The sequence below is a fragment of the Pygocentrus nattereri genome, chromosome 14 (assembly GCF_015220715.1).
Source record: "Pygocentrus nattereri isolate fPygNat1 chromosome 14, fPygNat1.pri, whole genome shotgun sequence".
NCBI lineage: Eukaryota > Metazoa > Chordata > Actinopteri > Characiformes > Serrasalmidae > Pygocentrus > Pygocentrus nattereri.
The window spans coordinates 39,718,700-39,740,422 of NC_051224.1; the positions used below are offsets into that span (position 1 = coordinate 39,718,700).

A 21,723-nucleotide genomic window follows, 5' to 3' on the forward strand; every position below is an offset into this window, starting at 1 on the left:
CAGATTGTATGTGAAACATTTAATACTTATGCTTTTGTAATAAAAGTGTCTTAACGTTTCGTTTGACTTCTGTGTCTACAGAGAATACAAACTACGCATTCACAACCTGAAGGAACAGAAACTTATTGGGCATATCGACCCTTTATTTTCATGTTAGAGCCTAGTTTTGGGCACAAGCTCAACCCAGCTTTTTAACTGGATGTATGTTTTCCCTTAGGAATAAATAGTGGAATGCTTGTTTGTACAGCCACTTTCATTACAAAGTACATTAGCAACACTCTAGCAACCACCTGGAATACCACACCATTTACCTAACATTACCCTAGCAACTACCTAAGACACCATGGCAACTCCCTGGTAACCCCCCGAGATAGCATAGTACCTAACAACCATGTAGCGATGCCCTAGCCACCACCAGAATGTGACAGCAACCTTATAGCAAGACCAGAGCAATGCCATAGTAAGCCCCTGGCAACCACCAGAGATACCATATCACCTAACAACCACATGGAATACTAGAACAGCCCCTTAGCAACATCATAGCAACAACCAGGAATGGCATAGTAGCTCCCTGGCAAGCACAACAGATACCATATCACCTAACAACCACCTGGAATACTAGAACAGCCCCTTAGCAACATCACAGCAGCAAGCAGGAATGGCATAGTAACTCCCTGGCAAGCACAACAGAAACCATATCACCTAACAACCACATGGAATACTAGAACAGCCCCTTAGCAACACCATAGCAACAACCTGGAACGTCATAGTAAGCCTCTGGCATCTATCAGAGATACCATAGCACCTAACAACCACCGGGAATACTAGAGCAACATCGTAGCAACCACCTGGCATCCACCACAGATACTACAGCACCTAACAACCACCTAGTGATGCCCTAGCAACCACTTAGAACACCATTTCCACTATCTAGCAACGCTCTAGTAATACAGGGGAAAAATCTAAAAGAAATGGTTTAGACTTTTTCACCGTTCTGCATGAAACACCACACAGACAGTTTGATCTTAAATAAGAAGCCCTTTGAACTCCTGCTAAATTTATGCTCCTTCAGTTGAAGGGACTGTGGGAAACGCGGGAGCTGGAAGATGACCTTGACCAGCAGTGGTCAACTGTGCTCTGTTTTGTCACATCAGCGGCCGTGGGCCAGTTCAGTATTTCCCCGAGGGGACACTTCAGTGATTCTGAATTATAAACAGTAGAAATATTCACCACTTCAGATCCCACAAGCCCTTGGCTTCATCTTGTGTTCTCGTTACGCCCCTTTCTGTCTTAGTTTTGCCTGTTTAAGTTCACGAACGTCTGTTTTTCTTAGTCCGTTGTTGCTATTCCTGACCATCAGAAACATTAGGATTAAAACCTGATCGTTTTGCCCCCAGTGGGACCAGCATGCAGAGCAGCAGCAGCATTAGCATGAGTGATGTGTCCAGCCGTCCATTACCGGCAGTCAGTGGACCCACCACACCTAGAAAAAGACCACCCAAGTTCAAACAGAGGATGACCCAGAGCAAAGTTTTGCTTCCTAATGGGAATTGGCTTAACGGTTACCTTTAAAGACCACTAGTTCCTTGTTCCTGTAGGACACGTTTAGACCCAATTAGGAAACCACCAATTGACACAAAATATCTTTACTGACCACTGGACACCAGCAGAGTTTTGGTTTCTAATGATTTTTTCAGTCACTGCTGGGTCTGATCCACTCAGACCAGTGCAACACACACTAACACACCACCACACCACCACCACCACGTCAGTGTCACTGCAGTGCTGAGAATGACCCACCACCCAAACAGTACCTGCTCTGTGAGGGTCCATGGGGGTCCTGCCCACTGAAGAACAGGGTAACAGAGTATCAGAGAAACAGATGGACTACAGTCTGTAACTGTAGAACTACAGAGAGCAGCTATACAGTAAGTGGAGCTGATAAGATGGACAGTGAGCGCAGAAACGAGGAGGCGGTCAGAATGTTATTGTTATGCCTGATCGATGTAAATAACAGTAAAATTGTAGGATACTGTAAAACTAAATATTTCGTCCGGTTCCACACGTTCACATGGCTGTCCGAGGCGTCACTGTGATGCCAGACAGCGGTGCTGTCGGAGTTACAGCTCTATTAGGATTGAAGAAGTAGGGTCCAACATAAACGGATTGGAGCTGGATTATCCCACCGTATCTGCTAATCCACAGGCACCTGCACTGCAGATGGTCATATCACTCTAATCTGTAGGCTTAATCCTTTTGTTTCTAATTCACTTAGGATTTGCTGATAAAGGAATTTGGCATGTTCAATAAAATGGGGACTCAGAAGTCTCAGACTTGACCCACAATTCGACTGAAACGCTCTCACACTGACCCCCTAACTCAAAACAGCTCTGGCTAATGTAAGGGGGTCTTTCCATTTCACACCTCTGCCTGTCCATAATGCCCCCACCAGACACTGGCCAGTTTGGACAAAGCGGTAGGTCACAACTCTCAGATCAGGAGAGCGTCCATCAGGGTGGCCGGTAACTGCACCGCTTCTGTTTGTCTGTTTAACAGGAAACATTAACACAATGCAAAGGGAAACTGGAGTTTTCGAATTTTGACAGAAAGACCAAATGGATTAAATCGCTTAAAGACGGTTCTTCAAGAGTTCTTCAGTGAAGAACATGGTGAAGCTTATACAACACAATCTCCATCAATCTGAAGGTTTTCATGATGCAAAGAACCCTTAAAATCATGCAAAGGGTTGTTTGAGTGTTCGTGGTTCTATACAGAACCATTATCTTAAACACAGAACCCTTGAAGAACCGAGTGTAGCTTACAATGGAAGCTTGTGACATTAGCATTATCAATCACACAGTGGTAGAAACCACATAAGCAAGTCTAGGTAACACTACCCGACCCTGGTCATGGTCATGAACTATGACGGATTATGTCTGGTAACATGACAGTGTAACGTCAGTCATGACAAGTATCATAATGTTTGATGGTCAAGAATAAACTTTGGAAACGTTTCCATGTCATATAAGATGAAATGATATCAAACATTCAGGCATCCAACCAGAAACGGTAAAATCACTGTTTCATTACTCAGTGTTGAACAGTAACTGAGTAACTGAGTAAATGTAATTAGTTTCTGTACTTTAGTATTTTTGGTGTATCTGTACTGAAGTTTCTCCGTTCTGGGCGACTTTTTCCTTTCACTCCACTACATTTCAGAGTCTAATATCCGACTTTTTCCTCCTACATTTTGAGAAATCTGTGGTTCCTTTTGGTTTCTGTGTGTATAAAAACGTAACATGTCAAAACGAAAGAAGCGCAAAGCCAGAGCACCAATCAGGGCCCAGCGGTCACTTTGTTTAGAGCTGGTTTTGACCTGTTGGTCATACCGACCCAGTGCAGCACGCGGTTCAACGTCAGCGCAGCAGCGTAAAACTTTGGGAGAGTCTGTTCAACATAAATGATGAACTAACCTAACTTTGTGTAAATAGAGCTCAATATAGAAATATGTCCACATATGCAGTCGAGACTGACGCGGCTTTTTTCTGAATTTCTACAAACACCATTTCATTTTATAGTAAATGAGTTTGGGCTGGTTTATGTTTATGAACAGACGCCTATAGATCAACATAGTAAAGGAGCTCATCTGTGATCCTGAGTTTAAAGCCAGTTTTTATTCAACTTAAACTTGGAACTAAGTTGTAAATAAATCTGAAACTGAAACTTTGCTTGTGTGTAAAAAGTGATTTCAGAGCCACTCGGTTCTCCCTGATGGAAACTGTTTACCTTCAGTGTTTTGTGCTTCTGATCATTTTAATAGACGTCAGCGTCACTAATTAATGACGTTCTATTAAAAGACTGGTTTACCAAGAGAGACGCTGGAGGACTTTCACCTGAAATGAGTTCATGAAGCCAGTCTGGTTATAAAAATGATAACAGGACATCAGAGCCAGAATTCCTCTTTTAGTACTTTTACTTTATACTTAAGTACATTTGAAGGGAAATACTTTAGTACTTTTACTCAAGTGGAGGTCTAAAGGGAGGAACTTCTACTTTTACTGGAGGGATATTTTACCTTGGGGGTCTCGACTTTAACTCAGGTACGTGGTTTGTGTAGTTCGCCCATCTCTGTCATTACTGAACAAAATCTGTTATGACATGTTTAAAGCTTCCACAAATCTATTATTACTAATTACAATCCAACAGCAATGAACTGACCAAAAAAATTAAGTCGATTGTTTCATGTAATTTAATAATAAGGCACAATAAGAAATTACAGTTAACTTGGAACGTTTATTATGTCACACCATTATTTCTTCACATATAAAAAAACTCAGGTAAGTTTTTTTATTGTTCAAAATCAGCAACTGTACAAAAACAGAGGGGGCATTATTAGTTTCTTAAAAACAGTACCTTTGAATGACGGCTCCTCACACACAAGTGATGGATGAAAACGATTAAATGGCTGAATATATTTCAGCTTTACGAGTTTTAAGCTTCACATTTTTCCCCATTTCCTACTGTCTGAATAATAATGCTGTTGAATTTAAAGATAAAATTTTCATGGAAAACAGCAAGTAAGTCATATATGGGAGTACCTTACCTGTTTATTCATTTTAGAGCAAATACTCAAAACTATGAAGCTAAATAAGCCACTATTCAGTATAAAATCATTAGCAAGACTCAACACTGTAGCTGGTCTTGCCAGAACATTGAATCAACAAAACTGCAAAATAAGTGTGAATCTCATGAGACTCGTGATGCGGCACTACTTAGAATCATCAACAAAAGGAAAGTGAAATGTGTCATTCGATTGACACCATCTGGCAAATGGCGAAACAGAAATGTAAATAAAGGCTGAAGAATCGATTAGTTAGTCGTGAAAAGGAGTCAAGTTAGCCCACACGTTACGGATCCTAGTAAACGGAAAAGATTTCACAATTAGGAGAATATTAATGTCAGCTATTAACCATCCGCTGAACTGCATAACAAAGTGGCTAAGTTTTTATCTGTTAAATCGCAAGACACTAGACAAGGAGACGTAGCCTTGACCTTCGCCCCAACATCGATGGCACATTCAGACCACACAGACATAACACACAATAACATTCAAAATGAAACACAAAATTGGAAAGAACATGATATGTAGGGATGGAAATCATGTCAGACCCTTCAGAATGCAATAAATAGACAGTGGTACAGTGAAAAATGGAAATAAAATGACATGTGCTCTTCTTGTAAACCTATAGGCAAAAAATATCTGATGCATAATTTAACTGAGCCCTTGCGATTCTTAATACTAAAAAGACCTGGATACACCAAGAGCACACCAGAGGTTATCACCTGAAAATGTCCTCACCAGCTTCACCACCAGCCCAAGTCTCTGCATGTCTTCAGTTTTGAGGCCCAGATGAGATGTTTCTGAAAAAAGAATGAGCTTGTTGCGTCTGGATAAAGCAAAGAAAATGATGCCTTGGCGTATCCAGGCCTTTATTCGTATCTGCTGCAGGCTGCGGGTTTTTTCTGCCACATCTGGAACATTTCCCACCAGTGAGAGCCTTGCCAGCCTCTGAGCGTGTGGCTGTAGCTGGGGGTCCCACCGCAAGGACAGGCAGAAGGCGAAGGCCTAGGGTCATCATGTGTGAGCCAGGTGCAGCTCCTCCAGGCCGTGCTTGCCCAGGTGATATCGTGCGAGATCCTTTCTGGTCACCAGGCCAATGACCTGAACACAAAACCACAGGACAGCGTAAGGAAAGTGCTCCAAACATCACATCCAGCCATTCTCTGCTCACTGTTGGAGCTGGAACAGCTTCACAGATGAGGCCGTGCAAGTGTTTTGAGAGGTTTTACTGGTCGGTCAGTTCAGAATGAAATCTGTTATTTCCCCATCATAGCCGTATGATTCACATCAGCATTACGCCACAGAACGCACTCAATAACAATAACAACACGGCACACAGCCGAGTCTATTAGGTTTTGTAATTCCATTAATGTGAGATAAAATGGAACAGGACAACTGTTACCGAGAGACCTCCTGGTTCAGCCCATTACAGAAGAGTATTCACTTCACGGTAATCACCGTGAGACTGTCACACAGATCTCGTTGGCCATCACTTCAATTACAGAACCTGCCCATGTAAAACTAATCCAGCTCCAATGGGGTTAGTAAGACAGTAAGACAGGGTGTGACGCACCAAAGGACAGATTATCAGAGATGATCATTTGTGAAGTAGTGTGGCCTCATTCACTGAGACACTGCCTCGAGTGTTTCTTACCCTGTTGTCGTCATCGACCACCACCAAGTGTCTGAGACCCAGCGCCCGGAATAACTTAAACACGCGAGGGAGGGACGTGTCCTAAACACACAACGAAAGTAATAGGATTAGCAAAAACACTGCTGCTGTCCAACAGTCTCATTTTCTCATGGTGTTTTTCTAGCTGCCTCCGTACGGTCAGACCACGCTGCAGCTCAAGGATCAGCTGGGTTAACAACAAATGAAGGCTTCTGGCAATTTTACATGATCTTACTTGAAACATAACATTTAATGCTGCATCAAAGCAGCGCCTGACTGATAACTGATAACACTATGTCATACATTTTTATACTTATTTATTTTTAAGTATTGCTGATAATGTACCAATAAACAGCGACTTTTTCCTGATAATGTACCAATAAACAGCGACTTTTTCCTGATAATGTACCAATAAACAGCAACTTTTTCCTGATAATGTACCAATAAACAGCGACTTTTTCCTACCATCACCAGGAACTCAATAGTGGTCTTCCTCTATTTAAAGGGACACTCTGGCTAAAATAAAAACATAACCCCTGTGATATCTGCCTACTTGCCCTGTACAGCAGTACTAGTTCTTTAGATTTTAGGGCTCTTGAATCCAGATCAGCAGCTAGTCTGGGTCTCTCATTGCTATTCCCAAATAAAATAATCTCTGTTTTATCTTTATTCAACTACAGAAAGTTTTGTTCCATCCGGTTAGTGACGAGCTCAAGGCATTTACAGAGCGAGTCAAGGGGACCATAGTTGTTTGGGGAGAGGGCCAAGTAGATCTGAGAATCTAAGGCTAAGTATCTGCACAGAAGCAGCATGTATAAACTGAATAAGAGTGGCCCAAGAATTGAACCCTGGGGGACACCACAGGTCACTGGCGCGCTCTCAGAAACATCATTTTCAATTTCCACATAGCAGTCCCTTCCTTTTTAAGTATGAACTGAACCATTTTAGGACAGTTCCTGAGAGCCCAACCCAGTTGTCATGTCTATCTATGAGAATTTTTTGGTCAATGGTATCAAAATAGTATTAAAGTAACTCAACGAATGTATAGAATGAAGCTGAGTGAAGCTCAGCTTGCTGTTGTTTAAGTGAAATACATAGATGTTGGGTAAAACCTACTACTACTACTACTACTACTACTACTACTACTACTACTACTACTACTACTACAGTACTTTACTACTTCAGGCTTCACCTATTATATTAGGTGATTCTTTCCATTTGTTTTACTCGCTGTCAATGTTTTCATTCCACTGAGTCTACCTTTTCTCAGGTGTATGCTTTTCATATATGCTTTACTCAGATACCTAACCTTGTGTTATTGGCTAAAAGGGCGAGTGAGGGTATGTGCTGGCGCTAAGCTAAAGTGTTCACTCTCACTTTATCAGAGAAAGTTTCTTAATTACATATTAAAACGTATAATTAAACTGGAATTTTAGATTTGACTAACTCAAAAACTTTAAATAATTAGAATTTATGAGTTGCATAAACAAGTGTTTACATTAATCTAACACAAAACGTTCAGTTATTCTAACATGCGTCGTTCAGTATCTTAAGTACGTTGCTGTTTCGTTCACAAGTGCTGGAATTTTAGGTCAAAGGGTTACCACATTTTAGAAGCTATGGGAACTTATTTAGGGCTTACAGTGTACACATGAATCAATCTGAAACGTAAACATGCCAGTTGAAGTCCCTGAAGCCAGGGTAGTTTTACGGGGTGTACCTGTGGCACAGTGTAGGGCGTAGGGTTCATGAACTCTGTGAGGTCCATCATACACTCCCTCTCGTCTTGGGACACGTGGATGGACTGGATGGGTGGGAAACGTGGATATGCATCTCTAAAGTCCTTCAGCTGCAGTTTGCGCTGTCTTAGCCGCGAGCGAGCCCTCTCCACAAACACCTACAACACACAAACACAGGAAGATCAGATTCTCCACAAGTACGTTTAGTGGCACAAATCACTCGTCATACCAGCACAACTTCACATGAGCTACAAGGGTCACATCGCATCCACTTTATTCTGAAATGATCAGTATTGTATCTACATGTTTACTGAATAAACAACAACAGCCCACAGTTTTGTTTTTCAAGCAGGAAATCCAAACAAGACGGCTGTCTCCCTCCCAGTGGGTCTTGTTTATATGAGATTAAAAAAATATAAGAACCAATACACAATAAAAATAATAAGTAAACAAAGCAAGTAAACATCCATGCTTTGGTATTAATAGCTACATTTAAAGCAAACATACAAAGTCATGTAAACTCATAAATGCTGCTCTTCTAAAGGCCATCCCATTTAAAATAAAAGCCAAAAATGAGCAAGTTTCACTGTAATGTCTGGCAACTTAACCAGTAAATAATGTCCCATTTACAAATGTATGTAACGCAGGACGTGACAAAGCCACACCCAAAAACAAACAGGCAAAAAGGAATCAGCCGTCATGAATCAAATGCATTCACATTCGTCATAAATCAATGATCCGTATTAAGCTTTTAACAACAGTGTTTACCTTATGCTTGAGCAGAACAATGAGCTGAGAGCGGAGGATGAGACCACAGAGCTTTCCAGGCTGTGAAAACAAGCAGAAAAGGATCAGCAGGGCCAAAAATCACATCCTTCTGGGCCAAAACGACCAATCCGAAGGCCAAACCACGACAACCACTCGCCGTACCTCCTCGCTGGCAGCAGTCTGGATGATGACGGGGAAACCATTGTGATTGGTGGACGTGTTGCTAAGGACATCCACGATGGTGCCCACTTTCTCCACTCTGTTGAAGCAGGTGACTGGCGAGCTCATGACCTCCCTGTAGGAGGGAGAAGAATGTAAAACCTCACTGTTCCTTAAAGAGACAGCCTGGCAAGAAAAAATCGAATTACTCAATTGCCAAGAACTTGTCTGGTGTCCCAGGTTTCTTTGGCACGACCTGTGAAGTAGTAAATGAAGCACCAGGCATGCGCACGAGTACTGAAGTACTCCGTTACCTGTTCGAGGTGGCAGTATTCGCATACTAAAACCACTAATTACATTTCAGCACAGGGAGGAGGAGGAGGACATAAGTGGCCAGCAAAAAAAGTTTTACAGACTTTGAAAGAAAGTTTTACAGACTTTGTTTTCTGTATTTATTTTCTTTGTACTTATTGAGCATATAGGCTGTTGTCAGAAGAAAACCTTGTATCTCCAAATTGGTAACTTCACAGGAGAAGCAAAAAAACCTACTTTACTTTTAATGTAAGTCAATGGAACCAGACGTTTTTCCAAGTCATTTCTGGCCGTTTCCATCAGTCCGTTCATCATGAAAGTTACATATGATGTAAAGGCCAACAGGTACTTTCAAATCAAGTCAAAAACTGCAAAACGGGCTACTTGCACCAGACAAGTAGCCAGAATGCATTTCTTCATACTGTACCCAACTACTGTACATGTACAATGACAATGAACTGAACTGAATAAATTCTTGACGGTTTTGGGAGTAAAAATAAAAGAGGTCATCAAGCCTGTCCTGAATCCTAACTTATTTACTTGGTCTTTTAGACTGAACAGCCACTTTTAATAAGTCTAAAGGCTGTGTTACCTGGCCGTCAGTGAGTGGGAGGTGGCCGGGGCGTCCCAGTGGAGGAAAGGAACACTCTGTAACTTTATGTGCACGTCATAAAGGCCCTGTAAACAAACATTTCATAGACAATTTATAAGACAAACCAAGACACCTGTATTAGCCCACCACCAATTCTACATCAGCAGGATCAAGATCATACAGAACAACAAATTAAAGGAAGTAGACAACATACACACACACACACAAACACACACACACACACACAACTTTATGACCACCTCCTTGTCCGTCTATCAGCTCCACTTACTGTATAGCTGCACTCTGTAGTTCTACAGTTACAGACTGTAGTCCATCTGTTTCTCTGATACTCTGTTACCCTGTTCTTCAGTGGTCAGGACCCCCATGGACCCTCACAGAGCAGGTACTATTTGGGTGGTGGATCATTCTCAGCACTGCAGTAACACTGACGTGGTGGTGGTGTGTTAGTGTGTGTTGCACTGGTCTGAGTGGATCAGAGGTTTTTAAACTCCTCAGTGTCGCTGCTGGACTGAGAATCGTCCACCAACCAAAAATATCCTGTGGGTAATATATAGTTAAAATACTTGTGGAAGCGTTTTGTCATGAATAATTTGAACCTTACTTCGATAAAATAATCTCCCACGATCTTGGCGGTCATCAGCACCAGCATGATGGGGAGACCGTAGGTAACGTTTCCTGTAGCTTCCACCAAAATGACCGTGAGACTCAGCGTCATTCTGACGATGCCACCTGCAAAATAAAACCGTGAATGTTGGTATGCGTCCTTGCCAGCTGCGAGGAAACAAGACACTTCTTACATGAAGGCATGTGATCCAGACAGCATTCCAGCACTGTTTCCCAACATAGCACAAGGAAGTTACCACAAACATACGACTTTAAAACAACACACTGACTCACCAAGCTGGGCTGCAGCTCCCATTAGGGCGTACTTTCCAGGATCTGTAAATACCTAATAAACAAGAGACGTCAGAGAACATCTGCAGGTCAGCACTTCTCACCAAACGTCTGAACCAACGCAAACAGTTCGGCAAAGTTCAGTTTAACTTTCAACACACACCGATCAGGCCTGACGTTCTGACCACCGCCTTGTTTCTACTCTCACTGTCCATCTTATCAGCTCCACTGACCGTATAGCTGCACTCTGTAGTTCTACAGTTACAGACTGTAGTCCATCTGTTTCTCTGATACTCTGTTACCCTGTTCTTCAGTGGTCAGGACCCCCATGGACCCTCACAGAGCAGGTACGATTTGTGTGGTGGGTCATTCTCAGCACTGCAGTAACACTGAAGTTGTGGTGGTGTGGTAGCGTGTGTTGTGCTCTTATGAGTGGATCAGACACATTTCAGAGGGAAGATCTCAACCACTTCCAAGAGGCAAGGCGACCCTCTAAAACAAGGGGTAGGGGTAAAAAGAAGAAATGGGATTTATGCACCCTGGAGGAGCAGAACGTTTACGTTTTCTAAACGTGTATGGTCCAGAATCATCACTGACAGATTCAGGGCAGTGCAAAAGTCAGAAACCCATTTCCAGTGAAAGTAGCCATTAAATATAAGTTCTCTATTTTTGACCAGCAAGATTTAGCATGTCCACTCTGTGCCTTCATTCCCTGACACGCCTCCAAAGCTCAGTCTGAGAAGCTGGTTGATGATTTCCTGAATCAAACCCATTCAGTGGTGCTGAGGTCTGGACTCTGGGGTGGTCACTCCGTCGTTCAGCTTCTTTGATTGATGTGTCCGTCTCCTTTTCTCAGTGAGGTTCTTCTTGATCAGCTACACGTCCTTTCAGACCCACAGCGCTGAGTGGTCTTCTCACAGTGGAAGGATGGACAGAAACCCCTGTGGATGTTTTCAGATCTGAAGCAGCTTGATCTTCTCCTCTCTCTCTCAGAGATCAAAGTTTTCAGTGCTGTTTATCTGATTGGGGGCAGTTTTGGGGTCGACCAGGTCTTCCAGGTGGTTGTTAGGAGCTAAATTTTCTCTGTAGCTTTGAATCAGTTTTAAGAAACTCCTGTTTTTTTTTTTGTTCCACTTGCTTTCCTTTGCATTCCCCTTCCTTATGCGTTTGGGTTCTTATATCTAATCTCTTCAGAAACACTTCCTGTAGAATTATTTATTAGTACTTGACGTTTTGACCGCAAATGAAATAAATGAAGGGTCTCTGATTTCTGCACAGTACTGTACGTACATGTAAATCTCGTACTCTGAGCCAAACACCAAGTTCAGCCTGGTTCTGTGGGAAGCTGGAAGGTAATCGTATAAACTGACCGATGGGTTGAGGGCTATATAGGGCAGCATGATGCCAAAGAGCCGCCCCCAGGCTGCCCCTATCAAGAGCGAAGGGATGAAGACTCCTGCTGAAACGGTCAGCCCGTACGTCCAGCACGCCAGGAAGAAGTAGACCAGGGTGAAGCAGCCAAGGGTCTCTAATTTATAGGTGCCTGAGAGAGAACAAGTCAAACATCAAACAAGCACCAAACAGGGTCACTACCTACTAAAGCAGATGGACTTTACCGCAGCATATTATCTTATAAAGCATCTGGACACGCCTCCTAATTAGACATGCAAATTCGAGTTTAGATTTGAGATCATCAGATTTTACCATCATTATTTCTACAATTCAGAATTACTTTTAAAACTTCAGCGAATATGTAAATAAGCCAGGAGAAATGATTCACACAAGGGTGGACGATGTGGTGCGACGGTGTAATATCACAATATTTCTTGTTCCACAATTTGTATTGCAATATTTCTCTGAAACAGACAAAACTATAAACAAACCCATAGAGCTACATTTAAAATGAAACTTTTTTCCAATATTTTATGACTAATTATACTTTCTTTTTAAAGCGTCCATATAGAAAGTAGAATTTCCCTCCCTTTTTTGAAATAAAGACGTTTTTAAAAAACTTTTCTTTTGCATTAGGCATTTCTTCATCCTTCACTGCTAATTCTTCGTTTTTATTTATGTAAACTGTGGATTGTGAAAGCTTACCTGTCTCAGTAAATACATTTTCTGCTTTCTTTTATTTACATATATTATAGTTTATATAATAGTTTAGACATATAAACAGAAAAGATTATGGGTGGTATAACATGATTGTAACAGATGGGGATCAGGCTGAAAAACACAGGAATATTCCTTTAATAAACAGGTTCAGTGGATTCATCAACATCCCTTATTAAAGAGAGTAAAGGTCAGTCTACGGTAAGCGAGTATAGTGGTGATGTGCTCAGCCACCCAGCCCTGCAGCTGTGTGATGACTGCGCACCCATGCTCTGAAAAAGCCATCAGGACTTGGCCTTCAGGAGCAGTGGGGTGGTGGGGATGGTTTGGCTCAGATGATTTATTTTATTTTAGAGCCCCAGCGACGAGAAACTGCTCCACACGCACAAACAAACACACAAAAGAAGCATACGCACTCCACCCACCAGGAATTTACATAAGTGTAAAGAACTGTAAAGAAATCCAGGCAAAAAAGACCCATAAATATGGAGTGCAGGCCTTTCACTAATGATTTTATTAATAATCGTATATCTTACTGATTATTTGACACTTAACCTTCTAATAAAACATTTTAAAAAGGCTAAACAATTGAAAAATGACTTCAATGATACCGAACAATAACAAACCCTCTACAACCTGCTTTCATTAAAAGAAATGTATAAAGTATACGATAAGCCATGATTAAAAAAAGTATTTTGTGTAGTAAAAATTTTTTTTTTAAATGCACAGAATTGGATGCACCTGATGAAAACTGAGTCCAGCTACAGAATTTAAAATAAACACTACAAACTACGTGTTAAAAATTGTAACATATTTACAGCACAAGAATGTAAATCAAGCAGTCGAATAACCAATAAACCAATTTTCTAAAATGTCTAATTAGATGGTTAAGATGTAATTAGAGTCATTCAGAGCGGTTTGGTGTGAAACGCTGCATTAGTCAGAATTGCTCACAGTGGTGGTGATAGGAACCAGACGTCCACCTCTAGAAGCTCACAGAACGTTACTACATAAGGTGCCTGACGTCCGAGACACTGTCCTACGATAGTTTTGAGAAGGTAAAACACATTTTCTCCATGGCGGATGAGTACCTGCAGGGCGCTGTGAGGCAAAATAATAATCAATATTCAATATTCAGAAGACACATATCGCTTCACTGGTGGTTTTGGATAGCAAACAAAATATGTCCATATGTGTCTATATTTATATATTCCCATCACCACTATGGTATTTCACACCAAAAAACCCTGAATGAGTTTGGTTACGTCTCAATCATGGAATTAGGCTGGAATTTTGAAAAAAATCGGTGGACTTTCCCTTTAACTGTGACCGTCCTAATCGAGTGAATGTTGTAGACATCTTTGAAACTATTCAGTTTTCACAGATACTTTGTGTGCACACACACACACACACACACACACACACACACACACACACACCTGCGGGACTGTGGAACAGACTCCTCACACTCCTCTCCGGTGTGTTGAAGAACGCCGTTGCCATGGCACTGTATTCTCCATCAGCGCAGAAGCCCTGAAAAACAGCCACACTATGACATTCAGAACTGCTAAACCACACTCATCCTCACATACATTAACTCCGATGTACACTGACCCCAGATCAGCACCTACAGACCACCTGGGCTAAAATACTGTTATAGATATATTACATATATCTGTATCTATATCGCATTCAGACCATACATACTGTATTACACTTTATGCAACAGTTCGTTCTGGGCAGCTGATTGGTTGAGTTCTAATGGTGTTGTTGTTTCACCATAACATCATGTTCTTTTCACAAACACTGTATCACTGCGCCAAGATGCCGTTGCTAAGCAACGACTCTGACAGCTGTAGGAGCCATTTGAACGTTTTTACTTCTTACTCTGCCACAAACAGAAAACGGACACTGTTAAGATCACATTTGACCGACAGCCGATTTGGTCCGACTCTGAAGACGAGACGACGCCAAATTCCCAAACTGTCGTCACCACTGAGCAGCTTTTCAGTCGGCAGCTGTGACAGAAGAACAGCTGAACAACCTGGAATCAGCCAGAAATGAACCCAACACCATTCGCCAAACTAAACGGGCTGTAAGAAGCTTTACAGACCGGCTGGAACAAAACAACATTAATACTGATCTGGACAAACTGACCAAACTGAGCTGAACCTGATATTGGGTCAGTTTTAAGGCTCAGTCTGTACTTCAGAAGGCGGGGCTTACAGCAGAGTGAGCAGCGAGTGGGCGGAGCTCGTTACTCTGACGTAGCAACAAGCTGCTCGTTAAGGAGCTCTAATTAGGAGGAAGGAACTGAACATTAAAACATATTAAACGCCGCGTTCACGGCCAGTTTATTCATTTCTTACTGTATTTATTTAACTGCTGTATTAAAGCAGTAGAGCACTCGAGGAGGGAGTTATCACCAATAACATCACAGCTGTGATGATCTACGGCCTCCAAATCACAGCCGGGATATTTCACAATAACACTCTCCCTCTCGGGTTCTACTGCTTAAGTATTATGCTATGAACTATTTAAACGCATTAACAGACACAGTAATAATCTAAATATATACAAAATCATCAATTATAGCGTCCTTTGTATCAGGATGTGTTAAAAGTGAAGTTGAAAGACTCAGATCTATCATGAGCTTAATTTCAAAAGAAAAAACCTCTCGTCATTACTGAAACACTAATTATTTCAGTCTGTAGGCGGAGCCCTATTTTAGCCACGCCCCGTCTGTCAGAGCAGGATGTGAGGCTGCATCCCTGTCCCTCATGGCCACATGGTGAGCAGTTAGATCCCAAAGTCTGAAAAATCAGTGTGGAACATTAAAATTTGTCACTACTGAAAAACACAAGTTTTTGTGTGTGTTTTAATGAAAAAAATGATGATTTATGCATGTATAGCTGTTCAAAGCTGCGTTTGTGTTCGGGGCAGTCGTGGGCTGGAGGTTCGGGAACTGGCCCTGTGACCGGAAGGTCGCCGGTTCGATCCCCAGGGCCGACAGCACGTGACTGGAGGAGTCCTTGAGCAAGACACCTGCTCCCCAACTGCTCCCCGGGCGCCGTGGATAGGGCTGCCCACCGCTCCGGGCAAGTGTGCTCACTGCCCCCTAGTGTTCACTAGTGTGTATGTGGTGTTTCACTTCACGGATGGGTATATTTAGATTATGCGGAGGTGGAATTTCCCTGGTTGCGGGATCAAAAAAGTATCACTATTTGTATTGGATGCGTTTTTGAGCTCAAACCGAGCTACAGCGGTCACTACCGAAACAGCCAGTACTGAAACATCTGGCAAAGTTTCGGTAGTGTTATGACTGTTCTGGTGGTGATAGGATGGAATGCTCAACCCTGACTGGGAACCAGTTCAGCAGAAAGCTCTGGGGTACCTGCAGAGAATAGTCCTCACTCGACTTCTGTGTTTCCAGAGGCTGGCAGTCGTTGGAAAAATAGATCATGGCGAAGGACACGGTGGCCGTCACTGCGGCCACCAGCATGGCCTCCATCACCTGCAGACACGGCCGGTGCACGTACCTACGAGAGACCATCTGGTTAACGCAGCCGTAAGCTAATCCGGCCCACTCCAAGATCTTTGCCTTGCACGGTTTTACCTGATCCTGAAAATGGTCAGCCAGTAGTTGAGGACGTTGAAGAGCGCTCCCAAAAGGCCACCTGGATGAGGAGAGGTGAGGAAAAAGGAAAACTGTCACTCCGTGTTCAGAAACATTAAAATCCATATCAAGACACAGAGTCCTCCTCCTTACCTATTGCTCCCATGACTATGAACAGAGGGATCTCATAGATATTATACTTCACGCTCTGCAGGAGGAAGAACACCATTACCCATTTTACCATCACATCTTCAGTAAACACCGAACAGGCGTAACATTCTGACCACCTCACTGTCCATCTTATCAGCTCCACTTACTCAATAGCTGCACTATTGCAGCTAATGCTGAGAATGACCCACCACCCAAACAGTACCTGCTGTGAGGGTCCATGGGGGTCCTGACCACTGAAGAACAGGGTAACAGAGTATCAGAGAAACAGATGGACTACAGTCTGTAACTGTAGAACTACAGAGTGCAGCTATACAGTAAGTGGAGCTGATAAAGTGGACAGTGAGCGTAGAAATGAGGAGGTGGTCAGAACGTTATGCCTGACCGGTGTATTATACAGTGATCATATAAATCTGTATAAATGTTATTAATGATCTACACTCAAGATGATGCTTCAGAGGGGTTCTTTAGTAAAGACAATGGTTCTACATAGAACCACAAACACTCAAAGAAACCTTTGCATGATTAAAGAGTTCTTTGCATCATGAAAGGGTTCTACAGACTGATGGAGAATGTGCTGTAGACAGTTCTATGTAGAACATTTTTGAAAATGGTTCTATACAGCACCCAAAAGCGTTGACACTGTAACAATAGAAGAACCATTCTGGGTGCTATATAGAACCATGTGCAGCACATTCATGCACATGTTTCATCAATCTGAAGAACCCTGTCATTATGCCAAGAACTCTTTAATCATGCAAAGTGTTCTTTGAGTCTCCGTGGTTCTATGCAGAACCATTTTCTTTAGTAAAGAACCCTTAAAGAACCACCTTTTGTTAAGAGTGTACTACTGTCTTCATATCTTCATTAGTATAATGTTAATTTTGCATTTGGAACTTAAACGTCAGGTCAGACTTTATGAGCCTGTGTTTGACATTAATTCATAAAAATGTACGGCAGTCTGAAAATCTCCTGAATCGACACCTCTGACTTCTAAACGGTTATTTCTGGCTTTACAGGGCAGAAACAGCAGTGCAGTGTTTTAATTACTGTGACTCAGTACTACTACTTCTTAGCCTCTTAAACTCCTCGAGACCACCGGTGGGTCCAAACCGCACTCGGTCGTGTTCTTCATAACGTTCATACTCCATAAGCTCCATTCAGAAGCTGGGCGTCGTGTGAGGCTGTAGCTCTTCTCTCCAGTCTAATAGACGGTGACGTCATTTTAAACCCTTATAATAAAAGAAGCTGAACTCAGTTTGTTTTTCTACTGAAAGTCGAGCCGTTTTTCCCCAAATCTGGGCTCTAAACTATAAACAGACGGCGTCTCTTCAGTGATCTGCTCTGGAAACATCACTTTTAGAGAACAACACAAAGAGCGGCGCAGGTTTTTGGCTTTCAGCAGTGAATCGTGAGCATGTAGTGATATGTGGAGATCATAAACACACGTTCTGTTAATCTGAGGGTCTTTCACAAAAAAAAAAATAAATAAAATAAAAATGTACATTTATTTCATGCAGTTACTGAATAATTTACCTTACGATGTGGTCATGAAAATTCAGATGGACAAACCAAAACATATCCTAGAGAATAAGGCTAATAAAATCTTATGTTGTGCATCGAAACGTTGCCACTATTAAAGGTAAACAGAAAGAGGGAGAAGAAAAGACAGCAAGCGAAAGAAACAGAGGAAAACCAAACAACAGAGAGCAGCAAAGTTATTTGAGAACTCACTTTCAAGTCGAAGCTGCCGAAGTTGATGAGACCCGGACTGGACAGCTCGCCAGTTTTTTTGTGGTAAATACTCAGGACAAAGTTCAAGGTGAAGGTGGAGATCATGGATGCGAAGAACTGTCTCGAGAGAGTTAAAAAAGAGAAAGAGAGCGTTCCTTAAGTTCAAACTCATGCCAACATAACGCTTTATAAACGCTTTATAGCACATTTCTTTTCATTCGAATCACTCACAATCCTCCAGGTCAACAACTGGTTCCAGAAAGACGCTCCTTCCTCTAAACTGAACAGAACTCCACCTGAATGGAAGAGAAGCATAAAGAAATCTTGAGGACATGACCGAGAGATACAGCTTTAGACCAGGCGTTCTCCACCTGTGGTCCGCGGCTCTGAAGTCTAGGGAGGCAGTCGTTCCGGTAACATCACTAAGTCTTAAAAAACCACAGGTGTAAAGAGATCAAGCGTGTAATTACGAATCGAAGAAACGAGCGTTTTCAAATTATAACCAATATACGTACAAATAAAAACACTGTACGTCATCAAAGCAGCTGGGGACTCAGGGGTCTTGGTCCACTTAACCGAGCCCTGGTTCAATTCACTGCTGGTGGAAATTCATCACCAGAGCTGTCTTTCCCACCTTCTAGCAGCACGTTGATGCTGTAGTGTCAGCATAATCTGCCTGTTTCCAAGTCTCACTCTTTATAGACCCTCTTTCGCTCACGTTTGTGCAGCACGAGCTGCTGTAAAATAAAATAATAGTGAATATCCGTGCTTAATTTTTGGTCATAGAACGGAGCACAATTTTGGCCGAGCATCAGCGACGTGAGTACCTAACCTCAAATCGATAAACCAATCCCAAAGAAGTAGATATAAAGTAAGGACTTTTATTATTACTGTTGACTGACGCCAAAAGCTCGGTGAGAGGAGTGAGGTTTGAATCCCAAAACCGATGTCCTGCAGCTCCAGATCACAGTCCACCTCCACTTCATTCATTTCTATTCTTTTTGAGCAGCTGCATTCAAGCCTTACATCACCAAGCACAATGCAAAGCGTGGAATGCAGTGGTGTAAAGCGCCGCCACTGGACTCTAGAGCAGTGGAGACGTTCTCTGGAGTGACCAATCACGCTTCTCCGTCTGGAAATCTGATGGACGAGTCTGGGTTTGGTGGTTGCCAGGAGACGATACTTGTCTGACTGCATTGTGCTGAGTGTAAAGTTTGGTGGAGGGGGGATCATGGTGTGGGGTGTGTTTTTCAGGAGTTGGGCTCGGCCCCTTAGTTCCAGTGAAAGAAACTCTTAAAGCTTCAACTCCAAGAGATTTCGGACAATTTCATGCTCCCAACTTTGTGGGAACAGTTTGGGGACGGCCCCTTCCTGCTCCACCATGACTGCGCACCAGTGCACAAAGCAGGTCCATAAAGACACGGATGAGCCAGTTTGGTGTGGAGGAACTTGACTGGCCTGCACAGAGTCCTGACCTCAACCTGATAGAACACCTTTGGGATGAATTAGAGTGGAGATTGTGAGCCAGGCCTTCTCGTCCAACATCAGTGTCTGACCTCACAAATGCTCTTCTGGAAGAACGGTCAAAAATTCCCATAAACACTCCTAACCCTTGTGGAAAGCCTTCCCAGAAGAGCTGAAGCTGTTAAGAATGTCACTCAAGTTCATATGCGTGTAAAGACAGACGCCCGAATACTTTTGGCAAAATAGTCTTTACAAACAAAGTGTAATGAAACAAAACATGACATGACACTAGGAGGATTGCCACAAAGCAGGATTCCTCAGTTAGCTGGATAATGTAAGCTTTCAATAGGAACATTCCTTCAGTGCTTTGCCTACTGGACAGGCCAGAATATGGGATCAAATTATACTGTTGATTCCTGCTTTGTGAAAACCCAGGAATCATTTCATGTTTTGTTCCATTCATACTGCACTAACTATAACTATACAATGTTAAATTTCACATTAATATTAGTACAAATATATACGAACACAACAGAACGTTTTTATTTCTTTTGTATATTTCTGTGTATATTTAATGTATTTCAGTATTTTGGTCTTTACTTTCTGTAGAGCGACTATCTGAGCCTCACCACAAGCATTTCAGTGCATGAATGTCCTGACATGTTGCGCAAATGACAAACTTGAAAGTCAGGCTATAAATCACTTCTTGTTTACTTCGTTTCCATAAAAGAAGCATCACAAGAATAATCAGCAGTCGTATGACGCAAACCCTCTTCATGCTTCCCGTTCATGTTTTGTCGAGGTGCTGCTCTGCAGAACTTCCTGCGGCCTAAATGTCCCCTGACTGCAGCCACAATGAGCTTGTGCTTCACTGCTACTGCATCTACGCAGCAGGAGCAGAAAACCGACAGATGTGGTTTACACTGAGGCTTTGCAACACTCAGAAGCAATGTGCTGACATGACTTTTCATTTTTCAGCAGTATTTACCCCGATTCACTGTCGAAAGGTTTACAGCACTGGCAAAAGTCAGAGACCACCGGTCTCCTCAGAGAACCTGCAGACACGCCTCCAAAGTTCAGTCTGAGAAGCTGGTTGATGATTTTCTGAATCAAACCCGTTCAGTGGTGCTGAGGTCTGGGGTGGTCAGTCCATCGTCGAGCTTCTTTGTTTGATGTGTCCGTCTCCTTTTCTCAGTGAGGTTCTTCTTGATCAGCTACACGTCCTTTCAGACCCACAGCACTGAGTGGTCTTCTCACAGTGGAAGGATGGACAGAAACACCTGTGGATGTTCTCAGATCTGAAGCTGATGGGGGCAGTTTTGGGGTCTAGCAGCTCTTCCAGGTGGTTGTTAGGAGCCACATTTACTCTGGAGCTTTTCATCATTTTCTGAATTGCATTTTTTCTGGAAACAGCTGTTTGTTTTGATTATCTTATATCTGATCTCCTTAAAAATATCTCCTGAAAAATGAATAACTTGTACTTAATGGCTGGTTCAGGTTTTGACAGGAGAAGGCATAAATTAAGGGTCTTTGACTTTTGCACCATATAATTTCTGTCAAACATAATGCAGGTCAGGTTTTAACCACATCACTCCAGCAGTTCAACAATGTGCATGTGTGTGTTTGATTTTTGAATGTCACAAATCACATCCCAACTACAACAGGTAGCGACATAATTATGAATTATGAAACAGATGCATATGGAGTGACTGAGCGTCTCACCAACAGGAGCTCCAAAGGCAGCCGAGACTCCAGCAGCAGCTCCTGCGGAGACGAAGTCCCTCTTCTCAGTGTCTCTGCGGAAATATTCGAAAATCTGCAACACAGTGAAGCTAACGTCACAACTTTTTACAG

The 21,723-nt window shown here is 42.4% G+C and overlaps 1 protein-coding gene across 1 annotated transcript in view; it reads right to left on the reverse strand.

The window, feature by feature from the left end:
- Window positions 1-4,231: 4,231 nt before the first annotated feature.
- clcn7 (chloride channel 7) overlaps window positions 4,232-21,723 on the reverse strand; it is a 28,116-nt gene continuing 10,624 nt past the window's right edge. Inside the window, exons 10-25 of the mRNA XM_017706951.2 lie at window positions 21,592-21,685; window positions 18,637-18,701; window positions 18,406-18,522; window positions 16,657-16,711; window positions 16,504-16,564; window positions 16,282-16,426; window positions 14,327-14,420; window positions 12,149-12,321; window positions 10,782-10,833; window positions 10,486-10,613; window positions 9,864-9,949; window positions 8,963-9,095; window positions 8,801-8,860; window positions 8,014-8,190; window positions 6,276-6,356; window positions 4,232-5,722 (exon numbers count right to left, since the gene is read on the reverse strand). Of these exons, the coding sequence (XP_017562440.1) occupies window positions 5,636-5,722; window positions 6,276-6,356; window positions 8,014-8,190; window positions 8,801-8,860; window positions 8,963-9,095; window positions 9,864-9,949; window positions 10,486-10,613; window positions 10,782-10,833; window positions 12,149-12,321; window positions 14,327-14,420; window positions 16,282-16,426; window positions 16,504-16,564; window positions 16,657-16,711; window positions 18,406-18,522; window positions 18,637-18,701; window positions 21,592-21,685 (1,608 nt within the window). The 3' untranslated portion in view covers window positions 4,232-5,635. The remainder of the gene's footprint in view (window positions 5,723-6,275; window positions 6,357-8,013; window positions 8,191-8,800; window positions 8,861-8,962; window positions 9,096-9,863; window positions 9,950-10,485; window positions 10,614-10,781; window positions 10,834-12,148; window positions 12,322-14,326; window positions 14,421-16,281; window positions 16,427-16,503; window positions 16,565-16,656; window positions 16,712-18,405; window positions 18,523-18,636; window positions 18,702-21,591; window positions 21,686-21,723) is intronic.